We start from the raw sequence: 20,272 nt of genomic DNA, 5'->3' as shown, positions 1-20,272 counted from the left end.
AAGAAACAGTTTGAGAAACAGTTCACATTCATACCAATGACATAGGTAGAAAGAGAGAAGTTGCAACAAGAATTTGGGAAGCTATGCAACAGAATAAAAACTTGGATCTCAAGGTCACTGGATTACTATCAGTGTGACATGTTCGTGAATACAGTAATAGGCCAATCGAATAGACAAATGCATGGCTGATGAGTTGGCATAGATGAAAGGCTTGAGATTTCTGGATCACTGGCTTCATTTCTGGAGAACGTAGGACCTATACAAGTCTGATAGCATGCACCTGAACCAGAATGAAAGCTACATCCATATGGAAAAGATTACTAGTGCAGGTGGTGGGGGTTTAAACTAATTTGGCAGATGGATGTCATACAAAATGGAGGCACAGTAGGGGAAGAGGTGAATTCATAAAGACTATTTCTACAATGAATGGCAAAACTGGTTACAAACTAAGCTACTGTTTAGAATTAAATTACAAACCCTTTCATCCCAAATCTGCACCAATTATCCGAGACTCTTAGAATGAGTCATAGAATTGTCCAACACGGAAACAGACACTTCGTCCAGCTTGTCTGTGCTGACCAGACATCCCAATCTGACCTCGACCCATTTGCCTGCATATCCCTCTAAATCCAAAATTTAAAAAAAGGAAAATGGTAAGAAACAGCCAAATGGGGCCAAGTTTAACAGATTAAAAAAAGATTCCCGCCATTGAGAGAACAATGCTGACAGTTTTAGAATTAATGAGCTCTTCAGTTCAGTTGGTAAGTCAGTTAGACTTAGGTCTTTGACTGGAAGTAACAGTTCAACTTTCACAGCTTAAGACAATGTTAAAGGTACTGATTTCTGGAACTCACCAAGATGGATGTGTGCACCTTGTTAAGTTTCAGAATTTTTCTTTTCCAGGAGAGAGATTTTTTTCTGTCAAAAAGCATGACGTTCTGCCATTAACTGATACAGCTCATGTTTACTGGAAAAAGTAGTCCAAAAGCTGTTGCTAGGCAACCTTCAGCACAGAATCTTCCAAATCTTCCAAGCCAAGTCTACCAAGCAATTAAAGCCATAAACCTATCTTTTTGTCTCTCTTAAAAGCTTTGGCTTGTCTTTTCCACACAGTTATTTGACTTCCAACCAAAACAATGGGATATTAACAGCTCACATCAACTTTTGAGTTTTGTAATTACTGCTGAATACAACGCTTAGAAATTACGTCTATTCAAAACTCTTTCAACCTAGAATGTCCAAAATCGTCCATATTCCAGTTCCTCACAGTCCTTGAATAAAATTTGTATTCCCTAAAAATTGTCCAGTGTGAATGTTAGTGAATGGGGAAGTGGATGAATGAGTGAGTGGATCAGGTGACAGGGTACATAAAGAGGCAGAATGGTGAGGTATGTGGCCAGGTTTAAGAAGCTAAGTGGTAGGGTGGCAGCTGTATGAAATGGGTGAATACTTGGGTGCTCTTGGATCGTCAGGTCACGAGATTTTATAGGTTTGTAAAGTAGTCTAGTTGTGAGATTTTATAGGTTTCAGGGCGAGCCAGGCTAGTTTGTGTAGAGGACATAGTGGGGCTGTGAGCTTTTGTCAAGTTGCAAAGTACTCAGGTCAGGTTAAGTTGGTTTGGGAGAGGGGCAGCAGGTTGTGAAATTTTACAGAGCTGCACAGGTAAACATGCTGGGTTGAGGTGTTCTTCGGGTTGTGAAATTTTATTGGGTTTGGGCCTATTCAGGTCTGTTAGGGAGGGGATAGTCAGGTTTGAAATTTCGAAGTTTCATAGGTTTGGGGACGGGCCAGGTCTTTTTGAAGGGTTGGTCCAGTGGACTTTAGTCATGAGGTGAGAACTGGTCAGTTTGGGCCAGTCACTGAGTCAGATTGGGCTGCAGAGAATCGGGGGTGATGTGGGGAGTACTCAGAAGGTTGTAGAGACTGAGCAGTGTGTCAAAGTGAGCAATTTAGGGAGTCAAGTGTAAGTGTACCTAGGAGTTAGAGGAGTTTATTTTTCTGTCTTAGAATTCCTGTGTAATTATCCAGGTAAGAAAAATCAGAACTGTCCAAAATCTTGCATGCTGACTCAGACTCTTGTTGGAATCTCCGGTCTTTCCAGTAATTTCTATGGTGTCAGTCTGTCTGGAATATTTCACACTTTGTATGAACAACAACTTCCTTCAGAGAGAGTGCAGCACTCAACAGCATGCCATTGACGTCATCTGCTTCCCTTGCTGTACTTCACTTCTGAGTGATATCTCTGCAAGCAAAGAAACATCCTTTCTGAATGCTTTAGAGTTCTGAAGAAGGGTCACTGTACTCAAAACATCATTCTACTTTCTCTCCAAACCTGCAGCCAAACCAGTTGAGTTTCTTCAGTAATTTCTGTTTTTATTTTCAAGCAAATGCAAATGGTTTGAGAATGATGTTTTTAACTGGCATTTGGTCAGACTCTATTACCACTTTCTTTCTCCCAGACAGGTGCAACTTTTCAATCAGCAAAGAATCTCTTTCTCAATCTGTATACAGTGTTGTTCAGTTTGTGTTAATGCTCTGGATACAAACACAGCGGGTTGTCCTCACTGCCTGGGGGTTAGTCCAAGTCCTGTTTCACTGACATCACACTGCAGGGTGACTCCATTGTTACATCATAATCCCTCAGCACTGGTGATGTCATCACTAGTTGTTTGATGGGAGTGAAAGCTGCTTCTTGTTCTGTGTCCCAGTCCCACTGAACATCCTGCACAGTGAGACTGGGTACAGGTAAACACTCTGACATTGGACTGGGCAAGAACCTGACCAGGTAGGTCCTGTATGGGTTCACTGATATTCCAGATGGTTCAATAACTGTGTGAAGGCTTTATGACAGAACCCACACTGATTTTATCCCTTATGTGAGTACATTGCCCAATGTTACGCTGACTGTGAAAGCATTGTCACAAACATTGCAATGGAAGAGAGATTCTCTATGAATCCTATGATGTCCCAGATGGTTAAAGACATCACAAAATCTTCATTACAAACCTCATAATTGAAAGATTACTCCCCTGTGTGGATCCTCTGATGGAGCAGGAGGTTCCATGACCTTGAGAATGATTTGGTGCACAATTCACACCTAAAGGGTTTCTCGCCGGTGTGGATGCATTGGTGTCTGCGGAGGCTATCTGAGTACAAGAATGACTTCTCACACACCTCACACTTGAATAATTTCTCCCCTGTGTGAATGCGTTCATGCCTGCGGAGGCTCGATGAAACTGAGAATGATTTGTCACAGTCCTTGCATATGAACGGTTTCATCCCTGTGTGAATGCGTTGGTGTGCACAGAGGCTCGATGACTGTGAGAATGATTTGTCACACACCTCACACACGAATGGTTTCTCACCTGTGTGAATGCGTTGGTGTCTGCGGAGGGTAGATGAATCCAAAAATGATTTGAGACATCCATTACATCTGAATGGTTTTTCCCCTGTGTGAATGCGTTCATGTGTACAGAGGATTGATGAGTGTGAGAATGATTTACTACATACTTTGCAAATGAATGGTTTCTCCCCTGTGTGATTACTTAGATGTACATGGAGTTTCATTGATGATGAAAATGATTTGCCACACACCTCACACTTGAACAGTTTCTCCCCAGTGTGGATGCGTTGATGAGTCCGGAGGTTCCCTGAACGTGAGAATGATTTGTCACACACTTCACATGTAAATGGTTTCTCGCCTGTGTGAATTCGTTGGTGTGTGTGGAGGGCTCCTAACTGTGAGAACGATTTGTTGCACACCTCACATGTGAACGGTCTCTCTCCTGTATGAATACGTTGGTGTTTGCGGAGGGTGGATGAGACTGAGAATGACTTATCACACTCCTCACAGGTGAATGGTTTCTCCCCTGTGTGAATGCGTTCGTGTCTTTGAAATGCTGATGAATCTGAGAATGATTTGTTGCATATCCTGCAAGTGAATGGTTTCTCCTTTGTGTGAGTACGTTCATGTATGAGGAATTTTGATGACTGTGAGAATGATTTGTCACACACCTTGCATACAAATGGTTTCTTCCCAGTATGAATAGGCTGGTGATTCACCAGGCCCGATAACTGTGAAAAGTTCTTGTTACATTCCACACATTTGAATGGCTTCTCCCCACTGTGAAGGCGGCGGTGATTCACAAGTGTCGATGACTTTGCAAACATTTGGTCACATACTTCACACTTAAATGATTTATCTTCCATGAAGCTGCCCTTCCGTTAATAGTTGTACAGCAGATGTTCCTTGTGCCTGAGAGTATCTTATTAAACCTGTGAAGCCTCCTTTCCCCCCTCACACTTGAACCTGTAAGATTGAGTCATTGGTTCATGAGGCTCACGGAATAACTGAAGTTCTCGTCACACTTGGAGCCACCGGCACTTCTTCCCAGCCGCACCCTGACCAATCACCCACAGCCGAACCTTCAGAAAGGTTGGTTCTGTTGGAAGGCTCCACACCACTGACCAGTTTCAAATCTAATGATGCATCCCCTGACCCAACCGATTTCCAGATGATGGTTTCAGTGCCCAACCTTCTCTGTATTGAGCAATGCTGTGAAGGGCCTGGATTCTTCTCACAGTTGTGCAGTTAAGTTTGTTGGGTGATGGTCAGAATCTCCCTGTAGTGTTTATCCTCTCTGTATGCTCTGATGTACTGTGGCACAATTTCTCTGTAAAACACGAAAGAAGACATGATTTTCTCGAATACTCCCTCCTCCTGTCTTGATGTTACTGGTGCAGGCAGAGAGTAGCTGAGCGACCACCAGGAAAGGCAAAGGGAGTAGGCAGAGAGTGCATGAATCCCCTGTGGCCATTCCCCTCAAAGAATAGTACACCATTTTGGATGCTGTTGGGGGGGGGATGACCGTTCAGGGGAAATCAGCAGTAGTCAGGTTGGTGGCACTATAACTGGCTCTGGCGCACTGCAGGAAATGGTAAAGGTAAACAGGCAGTTAGTGATTGAAGACATGATAGTTAGGGGAACAGACAGGAGATTCTGTGGACGGAAAAGGGAATCCAAAATAGTGTGTTGCCTCCCAGGTGCCATGGTCCAGGATGTCTCAGAGTGGCTGCTGAATGTTCTCAAGGGTGAGGGCGAGCAGACAGAAATCATTGTGCACTTTGGCACAAATAACATAGATAGAAATAGGAATGAGGTCCGCAGAGTGATTATAGAGAGCTAGGAAAAAAGTTAAAAACCAGGACCTCGTTGGTGATAATCTCCAGATTACGTCCACTGCCATGTGCTAGTGAGGGTAAGAACAGGAGGATATGGCAGATGAATCAGTGGCTAAAGAATTGGTGCAGGTGGCAGGGATTCAGACTTTTAGATCATTTGGATCTTTTCTGGGGCAGAGGTGACATGTTCAAGAGGGACGAGTCTCATTTGAACTGGAAGGGGACCAATATCTTGGCGTCCAGGTTTGCTTGTGCTGCAAGGGAAAGTTTAAACTAGATTTGCAGGGGCTGGGATCCTCAACAGCAGGGAGGCTTGAAGGAGATACAGTAGTCAGAAATAGTAAGTTGAAGAGACAGGTCAGGCTGAAACATGACAGGGAGCAAGGAACGCCTGTTGGATTAAATTACATCTATTTCAATATCAAGAGGGCTGGCAGGTAAGGCCAATGAACTCAGGGTATGGATAGGTACATGGGACTGGGATATTATAGCCATTACAGAAACATGGCTAAGGGAGGGACAGTACTGGCAACTTAATGTGCCAGGGTATGGCTGCTTTTGGCAGGACAGAGGTGGTGGAAAGAGGAAAGGGGATATTGCATTTTTGATTAAAGCAAGTATCACAGCAGTAATCAGAGATGAAATTATTGAAGGATCACCCAGTGAGGCTTTGTGGGTGGAGATAAGAAATAAGAATGTGATGGGGTTGTACTAGCCCCCAAATAGTCAACGGGAATTAGAGGAACAAATACGCAGGGGGACTGGGGAGACTTGCAGGAGCAATAAGGTTGTCATAGTAGGGGATTTTAATTTTCCTAACATAGACTGGGACTGCCAGAGTGTTAAAGGCTTAGATGCAGTGGAATTTGTTAAGTGCGTTTAGGAAAATTTCCTCAAGCAGCATACAGAGGATCCTACTCAGGACGGGGCAAAATTCGACCTATGCCTGGGAAATACGGCAGGACAGGTGAGTGAGGTGACAATGGGGGAGCACTTTAGGACCAGTGACCATAATTCTGTTAATTTTAAAATAGTTATGGAGAAGGACAAAACTGGTCCACAGGTTCTAGTTCTAAATTGGGGCAAGGTGAATTTTGATGGGATTAAACATGAGCTTGCAGGTGTTGATTACAGTAGTTTGTTTGCAGCCAAAGAGACCTCCAGCAAGTGGGAGGCCTTTGAAAAGTGAGATAGTTAAGAGTTCAAGGTCTATATGTTCCTATGAGGGTGAAGGAATAGGGAACCCTGGATGACAAGAGATATTGAGGCTTTGGGCAGAAAAAAGGAGGCATGTCTCAGTTACAGGCAGCTGGGAATCCCTGGAGGTAGACAGGGAATACAGAAGTTTACTGAAGAAGGAAATCAGGAGGGTGAAAATGGGCACGAGATCGCCTTGGCTGAGAAGATTAAGGTGAATCCAGAGAGGTACTTGAAGTATTTTAATGAAAAAGGATAACTAGAGAGAGAATAGGGCCACTCAAGGACAAAAGTGGACCCACAGGTTCTATGTGTAGAACCACAGGAGATAGACAAAGTTCTCAATGAATATTTCTCCTTTGTTTTTACCATGGAGAAAGACATGAAGACTTGGGAACTTGGAGAAATTAGTGGTGATATCTTGTGGACAGTAAAGTTATATACAAGAGGCTAGAGAAGAAATTGCAAGGGCAATTGATGATTTTTACATCATCGTTAGCCACAGGTGAGGTCCCGGAAGACTAGAGGATAGCAAATATTGTGCCCTTATTCAAGAAGGGCTGCAAAGAAAAACCTGGGAAAAATGAACAGTAATCCTAACATCTGTGGTGGCTAAGTTACTTGAGAAGATTCTGAGGGACAAGATATACATGCATGTGGAAACACAGGGCTTGATTACGAGTAGTCAGCACGGCTTTGTGAATGGGAGATCTCACAATTTTGTTCGAGTTCTTTGATGAAGTGACCAGGAAGGTTTACGAGGGCAAGACGGTAGACATAGTCTGTATGGATTTTAGTAAGGCCTTTGATTAGATTCCACATTGTGGGCTGTCCCAGAAAGTTAGATCACATGGAACCTAGGGTGAGCTGGCAAGTTACATACAAATTGGCTTGATGATAAGAAGCAGAGTGTAATAATGGAAGGATGCTTGTTGCACTGGAGGCCTGTGACTAGTGGAGTGCCTCAGGGATTGGTGCTGGGCCCACTGCTATTTGTTACCTACATAAATGATTTGGATGAGAATGCATAAGGCATGATTAGCAGGTTTGCAGATGACATTAAAATAGGCTGTATCGTGGACAGTGAGGAAGGTGATCGGAATTTGCAGCTGGACTTTGATCAGTTGGGGAAGTGGGTCAAGAAATGGCAAATGGAGTTTAATATAGACAAGTGTGCGGTCTTGCATTTTGGAAAATTAAATCAAGGTAGGAGTGTTATGTGAATAGTAAGGCCTCAAAGAGTGTAGTCGGGCCTTAAAGAGTGTAGTGGAACGGAGGGATCTTGAAGTTCAGGTTCACAGTTCTCTGAAAGTGGTGTCACAGGTCGACAGGGCAGTAAAGAAGGCTTTTGGCAAACTGGCCTTCATCAGTCAGGGCACTGAGTATGGAAATAAGGAAGTTATGTTGCAGTCATACAGGATGTTGGTGAGGCTGCACTTAAAGTATTGTGTTCAGTTTTGGTCAATTTGCTATAGGAAGGATCTTATTAAACTGGAAAGAGTGCAGAAGAAATTTACAAGGATGTTGTCTCGACTCAATGGTCTGAGTTATTGAGAGAGGTTGGACAAGCAAGGACTTTTCTATTTTGAGTGTAGGAGACTTGACGGGAGATCTTATAGAGGTGTATAAGATCATAAGAGGCATGAATAGGGTGAATGCATTCAATGCTTTTCCCGGGGTGGGGAATCGAGGACTAAAGGGCATCAGCTTAAGGTTAGAGGGGAAAGAATAAAAGGGAATCTGAGCGGCATGGTGGCACAGTGGTTAGCACTGTTGCCTCACAGTGCCAGAGACCCGGGTTCAATTCCCGCCTCAGGCGACTGACTGTGTGGAGTTTACACGTTCTCCCCGTGTCTGCGAGGGTTTCCTCCGGGTGCTCCGGTTTCCTCCCACAGTCCAAAGATGTGCAGGTCAGGTGAATTGGCCATACTAAATTGCCCATAGTGTTAGGTATAGGGGTAAATGTAGGGGTATGGGTGGGTTGCGCTTCGGCGGGTCGGTGTGGACTTGTTGGGCCGAAGGGCCTGTTTCCACACTGTAATCTAATCTAATCTAAAAAAAAATCTAATATTTACACAGAGGGTGGTACACATATGGAATGAACTGCCAACAGAAGTGGTTGAGATGGGTACATTAACAAGATTTAAAAGACATTTGGATAAATACATGTATAGGAAAGGATTAGAAGGACATGGGTCACCTGCAGGGAAATGAGGTTAGTGTAGATGGACATTTTGGCTAGCTTAGAGAAGTTTGGGCCAAAGGGTCTGTCTCCGTATTGTAGGACTCTATAACTACTCAGGTTTGATTTATTTGTACTTTCACAGGCTGTGGGTGCCATTTGCATTTATTGCCCATTCCTTTGAGAAGGTGGTTATGAGCCCCTTTTTGAACTGCCTTCGTCATACAGATAGCTACACCATCAGGGAATTATCAGATTTTAACCCACCAAGTGCCATTATAGTTCCATATGTGGCTTTCGATGGCAATATGGAAATAGTCACTTTCCTATGCATTTGATACCATTGTTATGATGGTGGTAGAAGTTGTGGGTTTGTGAGGTACTGTCAAATCAGCCTTGGTGAATTGGTACCATATGTATTTATAGATGATACACACAGCAGCCATTGTCATAAGTGCTGGAAGGAGAGAATATTCAAGTTGGCAGATATGGTGCCAAGTGGGCTACTTTACCCTGTATGGTGTCAAGCTTTCTGAGTGTTGTTGAAGCTGCAGTCACCCAAGCAAGTGCAGCGTATTCCATCACACTCATGACTTGTGCCTTGTAGATGAATAACATAACAAAGTTCATGCAATCTGACCTGCTTTTATAGCGACAATATCTATAAGGCTGGATCCTTTTCGGCTTCTGGGCAATGGTAACCCCAAGATGTTGACTGAGGAGATTTGGCTGTGGCAAGTCCATTCAATATTAAAGTTAGATTCTGTCTTGTTGAAGATGGTCATTGCTTGCCACTTGTGCAATGCGAATGTTGCATGCCACTAGTCAGCCCGAGCCAGGCAATGTTCCAGGTCTTGCTGCACATGTATATGGACTGAGGTTGTAGTGGGTATATTTGCCGAGCTGGGAATTTGGTTTGCCTTCAACAATGCACCAGAACAAAGACCCAATACTCATCATGTACAGGACAAATGAGGTGTATAAGATTCCATGTAGAGACCGCATGGAAATACTACATAGGACAAACAGGCAGACAACTAGCGATCCGCATTCATGAACATCAACTAGCCACTAAACACTATGACCAGCTATCCTTAGTATGTATACACACAGATGACAAATACCACAAATTTGACTGGGACAACACAACAATAATAGGACAAGCCAAACAGAGGACAGCCAGAGAATTCCTCGAAGCTTGGCACTCACCCATGGGCTCCATCAATAAATACATTGACCTAGATCCAATATACCTATTACTGCTATGAACAACCGAATCAGCAACTGGAAGTAGCGGGAATGAAAGCAAATAAATTTCAATCGAAACAGTATAGCAGCGCTTCACAGGAGGCTGCACAGCACTGAGGATGTCACCTAGAAGGGACAAAACGTTTGCAAACCAAATTCCCACACCCAAGCTACAAACCTTTACACAAACCATGTATATGGACTGTTTCCTCATTATCTGAGGAAACATGAATAGTGCTGAACATCATGGAAGCATCATGAAATATCCCCATTTTTTGACTTTATGGTAGGTGGAAGGTCTCAGATGAGCAGCTGATCAAGGTCAGGCCTTGGACATTACATAAGCAATTCATGCAGTAATGTCCCAGAACAGGGATAACTGGCCTCTAACCACCATAATCATTTTCCTTTGTGTTAGATATGAATCCAAACACTGGAGAGTTTCCCTCTTAGTCCCACTGACTCGAGTTTTGCTTGGACACTTTGATGCCACACTTGGAATTGGGATCTTTACTGTGGTGTCCTGGTCAATATTATTCCCTCAATCAACACAGCTGATTGTCTGATCATTATCACAATGCTGTTTGAGGGAACTTGCTATGTACAGAATGGCTGCCCCACTTCAAAAGTGCCTCAATGGCTGGAAAGAACTTCAGAAAATCTACTGTTTGGGAAAGGCTTTCTACAATTGAAAATCTTTGTAATCTTTTTCGATGGTGTTACAGAGACAGGGTAATGGGAGAGCTTGGAGGCACCAAAGGACAGGCCACATTCAGATTCCAACAGAAAGACAGAACTGACCAATTCACAATCCACAGGACAATAACAAGGTCCCAGCACACACACACAGAACTCAATAGGAAATCAGTAAGAATCCCCAGACACTCTGGATCTCCCAGATAATGACACCTCACCTTCTCATATTCAGGAGTGAACCATCAAATTCAGCCTGGAAATCAGAGGGAAATGCTTCCAATAAACACACTCAATATCCAACACACAGCTCCAGTCACACAGTTCAGCACAAAGCACCAAGTAAACAGCTCTCTCAGCTGGATCTTCTCACACAGCATAAGGGACATTTCCACCCCTGATTACCCACAGGATAGTCAGACTGCCTGAAGATTGGTGTGGATATTATGGGATACAATTTGTATAAAAGCTGCTCCTTCACTCACCATCTCCTCACTTGGTTTTCAGTCCCTATAGGAAGTGAACCAGCTCTGGAAGAGGAAGTGGAGACACTGGCAGAGTGGGTGGGCTCTCTGATTGACGTCTCTCACAGTCAATCCACATATTTCTGGGGCAACATGAGTTTCCCGAAACTTGGGAAACTGACCGGGGAAATGGAGGTGACTTTGAGCAGCAAATCATGATTTGGAGGCCTCAGCACCACACTCTACCGCAAACCCACAGACAACCTCACAATACTACACTTCTCCAGCTTCCACCAAAAACATATTAAAACAGCCATCCCCTATGGACAAGCCCTACGCATACACCGGATCTGCTCAGATGAGAATGACCTCCTCAGGAGACAGACATGTGCTGCAACCGACAGGGCAACCTTCGTTGTTCAGTATTTCCCAGGAGTTGAAAAACTACACCATGTTCTTCGTGACCTGCAACACATTATCAATGAGGATGAACACCTCACCAAGACCTTCCCCACACTTCCACTACTTGCCCTTAAACAACCGCCAAACCTCAAACAGATCATTGTTCATAGCTGGGTCTCAGGACAACTCCATACAACCCTGTCATGGTAGGTGCTGCAAGACATGTTAGAATGTGGACATAGATACCACCATTACACGTGGGGACACCTCCCACCTTGTACGTGGCAGGTACTCATGTGACTCAGCCAAAGTTGTCTATCTTATATGTTGCAGGCAAGGATGCCTGGAGGCATGGTACATTGGGGAAACCGAGCAAAGGCTATGACAATGGATGAATGGACACTGCACAACAATCAACAGACAGGAGGGTTCCCTCCCAGTTGGGGAACACTTCAGTGGTCCAGGACATTCGACCTCGGACCTTCGGGTGACCATCCTCCAAGGCAGACTTCAGGACAGGCAGCAGCGAAAAGTGGCCGAGCAGAGGCTGATAGCTAAGTTCAGTACCCATAGGGAGGGCCTCAACCGGGATCTTGGGTTCATGTCACATTACAGGTGACCACCATTGCACTATATACACACAGACACACACACACAGGCACTCCTATACACATACATACGGACACACATATACACAGATGCACACACAGACACCCACACACCCTTACAGACACACATACTCCCACACTCACACATGCACCCTCTCACAGACTTTAGACACACTACACACACACATACACTTTCTCACACTCACAACCCCCAACCCAGACAGACACACGCAGACAAACAGACAAAGACCCACATATATTTTGTGGGGTGAATTTGTACTTGCAGGGTTACATTATACTTTGCTCAAAAACTGCATGAATTCATGTAAAACTCCGTTATCTCACTTTTTAGATTAGAATCAATCTAAACATCATGACATAGACAGAGAACACAGGGGGCTAACACCTTTAACATATTGTCTAGCTATCACCCATTGTTAACAGCTAACCTGAGAATGCAACTTTTAAAAAAAAACATTTTGTGATTTACACATGAAAGAAGTGAAACCATCATGGTATTCATACAGATGAAAGACTCAACAATCAATTTTTTAATGTATAATTTCAGTTACATCACACTGTAAATTTTTGCTATAAATTCTGTGTTAGGATTGAGCCCTCCACTATCACCTGATGAAGGAGTGATGCTCCGAAAGCTAGTGCTTCCAATTAAACCTGTTGGACTATAACCTGGTGTTGTGTAATTTTTAGCAGCAAATCAGGTGGGGATTTAAACTTGTTATTGCCGATCTGAACAAAACCTCACTTATTGCGGCTGCTGTCTCAATTCCTGTGATAAATGTGAATAGTGCGGTACATCCTTGGAGAACTGAATCTTGTGGTATCTGCGAGGAAAGACAAATGGACTGGGATATCACAGAACAAATGAACGTACCAGGACATCGTGGGAGAGGAATCACAAAAGGACAACCACCTGACGAAGAAGCAGTGCTTCGAAAGCTAATGCCTCCGAAAAAAACCTGTTGGTCTATAACCTGGTGTTTTGTGATTTTTAACTTTGTCACCTGGTAAATGTTTGACAGAGATTTCTAATGTGGGAATAACATTTTTCATCCTCGGAGGCTTTCAATCTGACAACATCAGGAGACAGAGAGACAGGAGGGAGATTGATCTAACCTGGGGGATTGTCACTGTGAGAGTGAGAGGAGACACTTACTCCTTGAGCTGCTAACTGAAATCGCTGTCCTGACCAGATGTCACTTGTGAAGATTCAGCATCTCAGTTTGAATGTCCGAGGCTCAATTTTCACCTTTTCTGGTTCCTCTCCCATGATGTCCTCATACATTCATTTGTTCCGCAGTCTCCCAGTCTGCTTATCTTTCCTAATACTTCATTTAGTTCTCCTGGGACATCCCAGACTTTTCACCTCTCTTGAACTGTCTCAGTTTAGATCATTTTTGAGAGTGATATTGTTCAGTGTACAGTACAGTTCAATGATTGCAACCATTCTTTCTCTCTGAAAAATACTGTGATCCACCCCCAGGTGTAACTAATTTCTTAATCACTCTTCAATATCCCAAATTAAAAATCACACAACACTAGGTTATAGTCCAACAGGTTTTTTGGAAGCACCAGCTTTCAGAGTGTTGCTCCTTCATCAGGTGGTTGTGGAGTATAAGATCGGAAGACAGAATTTATTGCATAAGTTTACAGTGTGATGTAACCAAAATTATATACTGAAAAAGACCTGGATTGTTTGTTAAGCCATCTTTTAGAATGGGCATGCTGGTTTCAGTTCTTTCACATGTAAATCCCCGAACTTTCTTAAAGTTACATTCTCAAGTAAACTTTAATAATAGGTGCCATGTTGATCCAGATAATGCATTGAAGGTGTGAGGTGCCCTGTATGAGGCTGTCTGTGCCCCAATGTTCAGACTGATTCTAATCTAAAAAAGGGATTTACAGAATCTTACATGGATTCATGCAGTTTTTGAGCAAAATAAAATGTGATGCTGCAAGTACAAATTCACCCCACAAACTGATATATGCATGTGTGTATGTGTGTGCGTGTGAGGTGGGGGTAGGCATGAATGTCTGTGACAGACTGTGTATATGTGTATGAGTGTGAGTGTAAACAGGTATAAGTCTGTGAGAAATTGTATGTGTGAGTGTATATGAGAGCATATGAGACAGCTTGATGAGAGAGGGTCTGCAGGAGTGTGTGTGAGTGTGTGTAGTGCAGTGGGGTCACCTGTAGTGTGACATGAACCCAACGTCCTTGTTGAGGCCATCCCCATAGGTACCAAATTTGGCTATCAGTCTCTCTTGGCCACTTTGCATTGTTGCCTGTCCCGAAATCCGCCTTGGAAGATGGTCACCTGAAGGTCCGAGGTCGAATGTCCCAGACTGCTGAAGTGTTCTGCGACTGGGCGGGAACACACCTGTCTGTTGATTGTTGTGCAGTGTCCATTCACCATTGCCGTAGCCTCTGCTCGGTCTTACCAATGTACCATGCCTCAGGGCATCCTTGCCTGCAGCGTATAAGATAGACAACGTTGGCCGAGTCACATGAGTTCCTGCCATGTACATGGTGGGAGGTGTCACTCTGACACCATGATGTGTCATAATAAGTCTGAAAAAGTTAATTGCTAATTTACCGTTAGCTTTCCTAATTGTTTGCTGCACTTGCATGTTAACCTGCAAAGACGTATTGATGAGGACTCTCAGGTCCCTTTGTACAACTACCCTTTTTAACCCCTTACCATTTAAGAAATACTCTGCACATCTGTTCCTCCTACGAATATGGATAACTGCACATTTTCCCACATTGAACTTCATCTGCCATGCTCTCACCCATTCATTAAGTCTTGTACCTGCTTTGTATTTTCCTCACAGTGCACATTCTCATTGAGCATGTGTCATCCATAAACTTAGAAACGTTATATTTGGTCCCCAGATCCAAATCATCAATATACTGTTACGCCTTGCTGGGTAGCAAGTAAAAGTAAAGTTGTGTAGTCATCACAAAAGTTAAAGATTTCAAAATGTATGCAGAATTCCTGAATTTACCGGTCTTTGAGTTCAAGTTGATGGAAAGCATGGACCATGTTTTCATACTGAACAAAAATTACGGGGTATTACAAGTAAATAGAATCGAGCTACAAGTAACTAATTATAAATTGTCATGATATAACTCAACTAATTAAAACTCTACTCCCGTTATAAACTTCCCCTCTACACATACGGTCAGACAATTATACATGGGTGTTATAGACAGATGGAAACAGGTGAGCAGCTCAATGGTCCTTGTTCACAAGGCTGCTGAGATAACTATATGGCTGATCAAAATGTTGCTTTTTGATCTTCCTTTTCTGGTGGCTTTCACTTGTTTATAATAGGTACAGGCTGACAGGATCATATTTGTAAAGTCTCCAGTTTACTGTTGTGGGAGAAAGTGCTGTGCTTTTCCAGCAACACATTTTCAGCAGTTTACTGTTGTGGTTCTATTCGCCGAGTTGGGAATCTGTGTTGCAGACGTTTCATCCCCTGTCTTAGTGACATCCTCAGTGCTTGGGAGCCTCCTGTGAAGCGCTTCTGTGATGTTTCCTCCGGCATTTATAGTGGTTTGTCTCTGTCGCTTCCGGTTGTCAGTTCCAGCTGTCCGTTGCAGTGGTCAGTATATTGGGTCCAGGTCGATGTGCTTATTGATTGAATCTGTGGATGAGTGCCATGCCTCTAGGAATTCCCTGGCTGTTCTCTGTTTGGCTTGTCCTATAATAGTAATGTTGTCCCAGTAGAACTCATGTTGCTTGTCATCTGCGTGTGCGGCGAACCGGAAGCGACAGAGACAAACCACTATAAATGCTGGAGGAAACACACAGAAGCGCTTCACAGGAGGCTCCCAAGCACTGACGATATCACCTGGACAGGGGACGAAACGTCTGCAACACAAATTCCCAGCTCAGCGAATAGAACCACAACAACGAGCACCCGAGTTACAAATCTTCTCACAAACTTTGAACACCTACAGGCGAGAGACGCTAAGACAAGCCTGGAAATGGGACTCCTGTGTCAACCGCCTAAGCACCACATACGAACAACTCCGGTTCCTGCACCAATGCTGAAAGAATGGAATCCATCCACCAAGTGTCAGATACAGACCACCAGTCAACAACCCACAAGCCAGGGACACAGCCAGACAGAATGGATTCAGGATGATCCAGGTAATGATTACAGACTCTCACAACAGACTTCACAAATACAGACAAGAAATTGCGCGCCAAAATCGTTAATTTCAAAAACCACCAATCAGGAATGGACCCGGACCATAGAACAGGCCGTCACCATAGGACAGAACAGGACAACACACCGCAAAAAAACGGTACTAAAAGAAAAAAATGGCCAAACTAACACACAACAGAGAGGACACCACAACACATACCTGGGTTAGAAGCCTCTCCCACAGACAGCTCACAGACACGGAAAGAAAAATACTGGCCAAGGGACTCAACTACAACCACAGGGACGCCAAGACAGCAGACTTCCAAGCAGCACTAGAATGCACACTCAGGAACAATGGACTGACAGAAGAGACACAACAAACAGTGAGACAAAGTATCGTACCTCTGATAACAAGGAAAAGACAAACATATAACCTCAACACCAAGGAGAGGGAAGCACTAAAATCACTAAGAAACGATAAGAACATAATCATACTACCAGCAGACAAAGGCAGAATGACGGTCATCCTGGACAGAGCACAGTACATCCAAAAAGCGCAACAACCACTTGCAGATACCAACACCTACCAAAAGAGAGAGTTTGACCCCACCTCACAGCTCACCAATAGGATAAACAACACACTGAGGAACCAACAAAAAAATGGACAGATAACCAGGTTTGACCTACAAAGTATGAAACCTGAAAGCAACAACACCCCCAGATTCTATGAACTACCTAAAGTGCACAAACCAGACATCCCACTCAGACCAATAGTATCACTACCAGGGACACCATCACACAAACTGGCTAAAGAACTACAGCAGAAACTGAAACACCTGATCAGCGGATCCAGACACTCTATACAGTCAACACAGGAATTCTTGGATATCATCAGAAATATACACATAGACAAGGAAGAAACTTTGGTCTCATTCGATGTAACGGCACTGTTCACCTCTATCGACAAAACCCTAGCCAGAGAAACAATAGCTAACCTGCTGGACATACAGAACAGACAACAAAACGGGGAACCTATCAACAAAAACGGCATACTCAAACTACTGGACCTGTGCCTCACAACACACCACATTCAACAACCAAATATATGAACAAATCATCGGCACACCCATGGGCTCACCCATCTCTGGACTCATAGCAGAAGCAGTAATGCAAAGGTTAGAACAAACAGTCTTACTGCAAATTCAACCCAAACTCTGGATGACACCTTTGTAATCATTAAAAACACAAAAATAGAGAACACACACCGGATCATCAACGCCACACTCACAGGAATCTGATTCACTAGAGAGGAAGAAAAGGACAACCAACTCCCATTCCTAGACGTGATGGTACAGAGATCACCTAACGGAGAATTCACCACAAAGGTATACAGGAAAGCCACACACACAGACCAAGTCCTGAACTACGAGAGCAACCACACCAATACACACAAAAGAAGTTGCATCAAGACACTGTTCAAAAAGGCCACAACACACTGCAGTACACCAGAACTACAAAAAGAGGAAGAAGAACACCTATACAATGTATTCGCCAAAAACAGATATCCGCGCAATTTCACCAACAGATGCCTAAGGGAAAGACAACGGAACGAGGACATGCCGCAACCCAAAGGACTAGCCACACTACCATACATTAAGAGCATTTCCGAACTGACAGCCAGACTACTGCGACCACTAGCACTCATAACAGCACACAAACCAACAGCCACTTTCAGACAACAACTCACCAGGACAAAGAACCAGAAACCCAGCATGAGCAAAACCAATGTAGTGTACAAAATCCCAAGCAAGGACTGCACAAAACACCACATAGGACAATCAGGAAGACAGCTAACGATCCGCATCCATGAACACCAACTAGCCACAAAACGATACGACCATCTATCCTTAGTAGCCACACACGCAGATGACAAGCAACATGAGTTCGACTGAGACAACACTACTATTATAGGACAAGCCAAACAGAGAACAGCCAGGGAATTCCTAGAGGCATGGCACTCATCCACAGATTCAATCAATAAGCACATCGACCTGGATCCAATATACCGACCACTGCAATGGACAGCTGGAACTGACAACCGGAAGCGGCAGAGACAAACCACTATAAATGCCGGAGGAAACAACACAGAAGCGCTTCACAGGAGGCTCCCAAGCACTGAGGATGTCACCTAGACAGGGGACGCAACGTTTGCAACACACATTCCCAGCTTGGCAAACAGAACCACAACAATGAGCACCCGAGCTACAAATCTTCTTACAAACTTTGATCTCCAGTTTACTGTTCAAGAAACCTGCTGAGGAAAAAAACCTGCTATCTTCATGCTTGAGATGAATTTTACTGCAGAGTAAAAATTGCTCCTTGCTCCTCCAGAGGTCTGATGGTTTCTGCCAAAACAACACACCCTCAAGCAATTCAGCTACCTGGTAGCCCATCATGTAGCTATTGGCAAGCAGAGAGTTTATATCAACATTTACCAGTCACTGGACCAGAAACTAATCAGCTACTTTTCACTGGCTGAAATTCCATTCATACACACAGCTCTATCACCAGCTCATCAGTAACCTTCATCCACAACTGCTTACATCTGTACACTGCACTTACGAGTGTCAAGACACTTGCTTTTAAAAGTGCTCTGGTCCTCCAACAATTCTGGTTTTCAAAATAGCTCTTTTCTCATTTTAGTCCACAATTAAAAACACAGAAAATGAAAATACATAGTTTTCACCTAATAATGTGAACAATTTGTTTGAATTTTTTGAAGAAGTAACAAGGAGGATTGATGAGGGAAGAGCGGTAGATGTGATCCAACTGAACGTCAGTAAGGCGATCAACAAGGTTCCCCATGGGAGACTGATTAGCAAGGTTAGATCTCACGGAATAAAGGGAAAACTAGTCTTTTGGATACAGAACTGGCTTGAAGGAAGAAGACAGAGGGTGGTGGTAGAGGGTTGTTTTTCAGACTGGAGGCCTGTGACCAGTGGAGTGCCACAAGCATCAGTGCTGGGTCCACTACTTTTCATCATTTATATAAATGATTTGGATGTGAGCATAAGTGGTATAGTTAGTAAGTTTGCAGATGACACCAAAATTGGACGCGTAGTGGACAGCGAAGAAGGTTACCTCAGATTTCAACAGGATCTTGATCAGATGGGCCAATGGGCTGAGAAGTGGCAGATGGAGTTTAATTTAGATAAATTTGAAGTGCTGCATTTTGAGAAAGCAAATCTTCACAGGACTTATACACTTAATGGCAAGGTCCTAGAGAGTGTTACTGAACAAAGAGACCTTGGAGTGCAGGTTCACAGCTCCTTGAAAGTGGAGTCACAGGTAGATAGGATAGTAAAGAAGGCGTTTGGTATGTTTTCCTTTATTGGTCAGAGTATTGAGTACAGGAGTTCAGAGGTCATGTTGCAGCTTTTCAGGACATTGGTTAGGCCACTTTTGGAATACTGCATGCAATTCTAGTCTCCATCCTATCGGAAAGATGTTGTGAAATTTGAAAGGGTTCAGAAAAGATTTACAAGGACGTTATCAGGGTCGGATGATTTGAGCTTTGGGGAGAGGTTAAATAGGCTGGGGCTGTTTTCCGTGGAGCGTCAGAGACTGAGGGGTGACTTTATAGAGATTTATAAAATCATGAGGGTCATGAATAGGATAAATAGACAAGGTCTCTTCCCTGAGGTGGGGGAGTCCAGAATCAGATGGCATAGGTTTAGGGTGAGAAAGGAAAGATATAAAAGAGCCCGAAGGGGAACTCTTTCACACAGAGGGTGGTATGTGTATGGAATGAGCTGCCAGAGGAAGTGGTGGAGGCTAGTACAATTGCAACATTTAAAAGGCATCTGGATGGGTATATGAATAGGAAGGGTTTGGAGAGTTATGGGCCGGGTGCTGGCAGGTGGGAGTAGATTGGGTTGGGATATCTGGTCAGCATGGACAAGTTGGATTGAAGGGTCTGTTTCCGTGCTGTACATCTCTGTGACTCGATGACTAACATTGAACCAACTACTATTCCTGTGGTACCTCACTAATCACAGCCTGCCAACATGTGAATGACATCTTTCTTCCTATTTTCTGATTTTTGCCTGTAAACT

General features: G+C 43.7%; 2 protein-coding genes across 3 annotated transcripts in view; one reads left to right on the top strand and one right to left on the bottom strand.

Moving 5' to 3' along the window:
• Nucleotides 1-1,974: 1,974 nt before the first annotated feature.
• The window catches only part of LOC148141018 (uncharacterized), a 28,364-nt gene continuing 10,066 nt past the window's right edge, over nt 1,975-20,272 (bottom strand). Inside the window, exon 2 of the mRNA XM_087978742.1 lies at nt 1,975-4,673. Coding sequence (XP_087834868.1) covers nt 3,022-4,209 — 1,188 coding nt within the window. The 5' untranslated portion in view covers nt 4,210-4,673 and the 3' untranslated portion in view covers nt 1,975-3,021. The remainder of the gene's footprint in view (nt 4,674-20,272) is intronic.
• Nucleotides 11,200-19,046, top strand: LOC148141020 (uncharacterized). 2 transcript variants are annotated; one of them, XR_015752922.1, is made up of 2 exons: nt 11,200-11,573; nt 11,701-13,160. XR_015752922.1 is itself a non-coding variant. In XM_087978767.1 (2 exons), the coding sequence occupies exon 2, from the start codon at nt 16,334-16,336 to the stop codon at nt 17,264-17,266; it is 933 nt and encodes a 310-aa protein (XP_087834893.1). In that variant the 5' UTR covers nt 11,200-11,573; nt 15,967-16,333; the 3' UTR covers nt 17,267-19,046. The 2 variants fall into 2 exon arrangements, 1 of the variants encoding a protein (XP_087834893.1); XM_087978767.1 differs by lacking the exon at nt 11,701-13,160 and adding an exon at nt 15,967-19,046.

This window comes from Chiloscyllium plagiosum, unplaced genomic scaffold, assembly GCF_037043375.1.
Source record: "Chiloscyllium plagiosum isolate Xiang-an unplaced genomic scaffold, Cpla_swu_hap1 HiC_scaffold_35, whole genome shotgun sequence".
In the NCBI taxonomy this organism is placed as follows: Eukaryota; Metazoa; Chordata; class Chondrichthyes; order Orectolobiformes; family Hemiscylliidae; genus Chiloscyllium; species Chiloscyllium plagiosum.
Note: the sequence above shows the minus strand (reverse complement) of the source record. Positions and strands in the feature narration are given on the sequence as shown.

Coding starts and splice junctions, on each gene's coding strand:
- LOC148141020 (XM_087978767.1), top strand. CDS start 16,334: ATGGCCAAACTAACACACAACAGAGAGGACACCACAACACATACCTGG.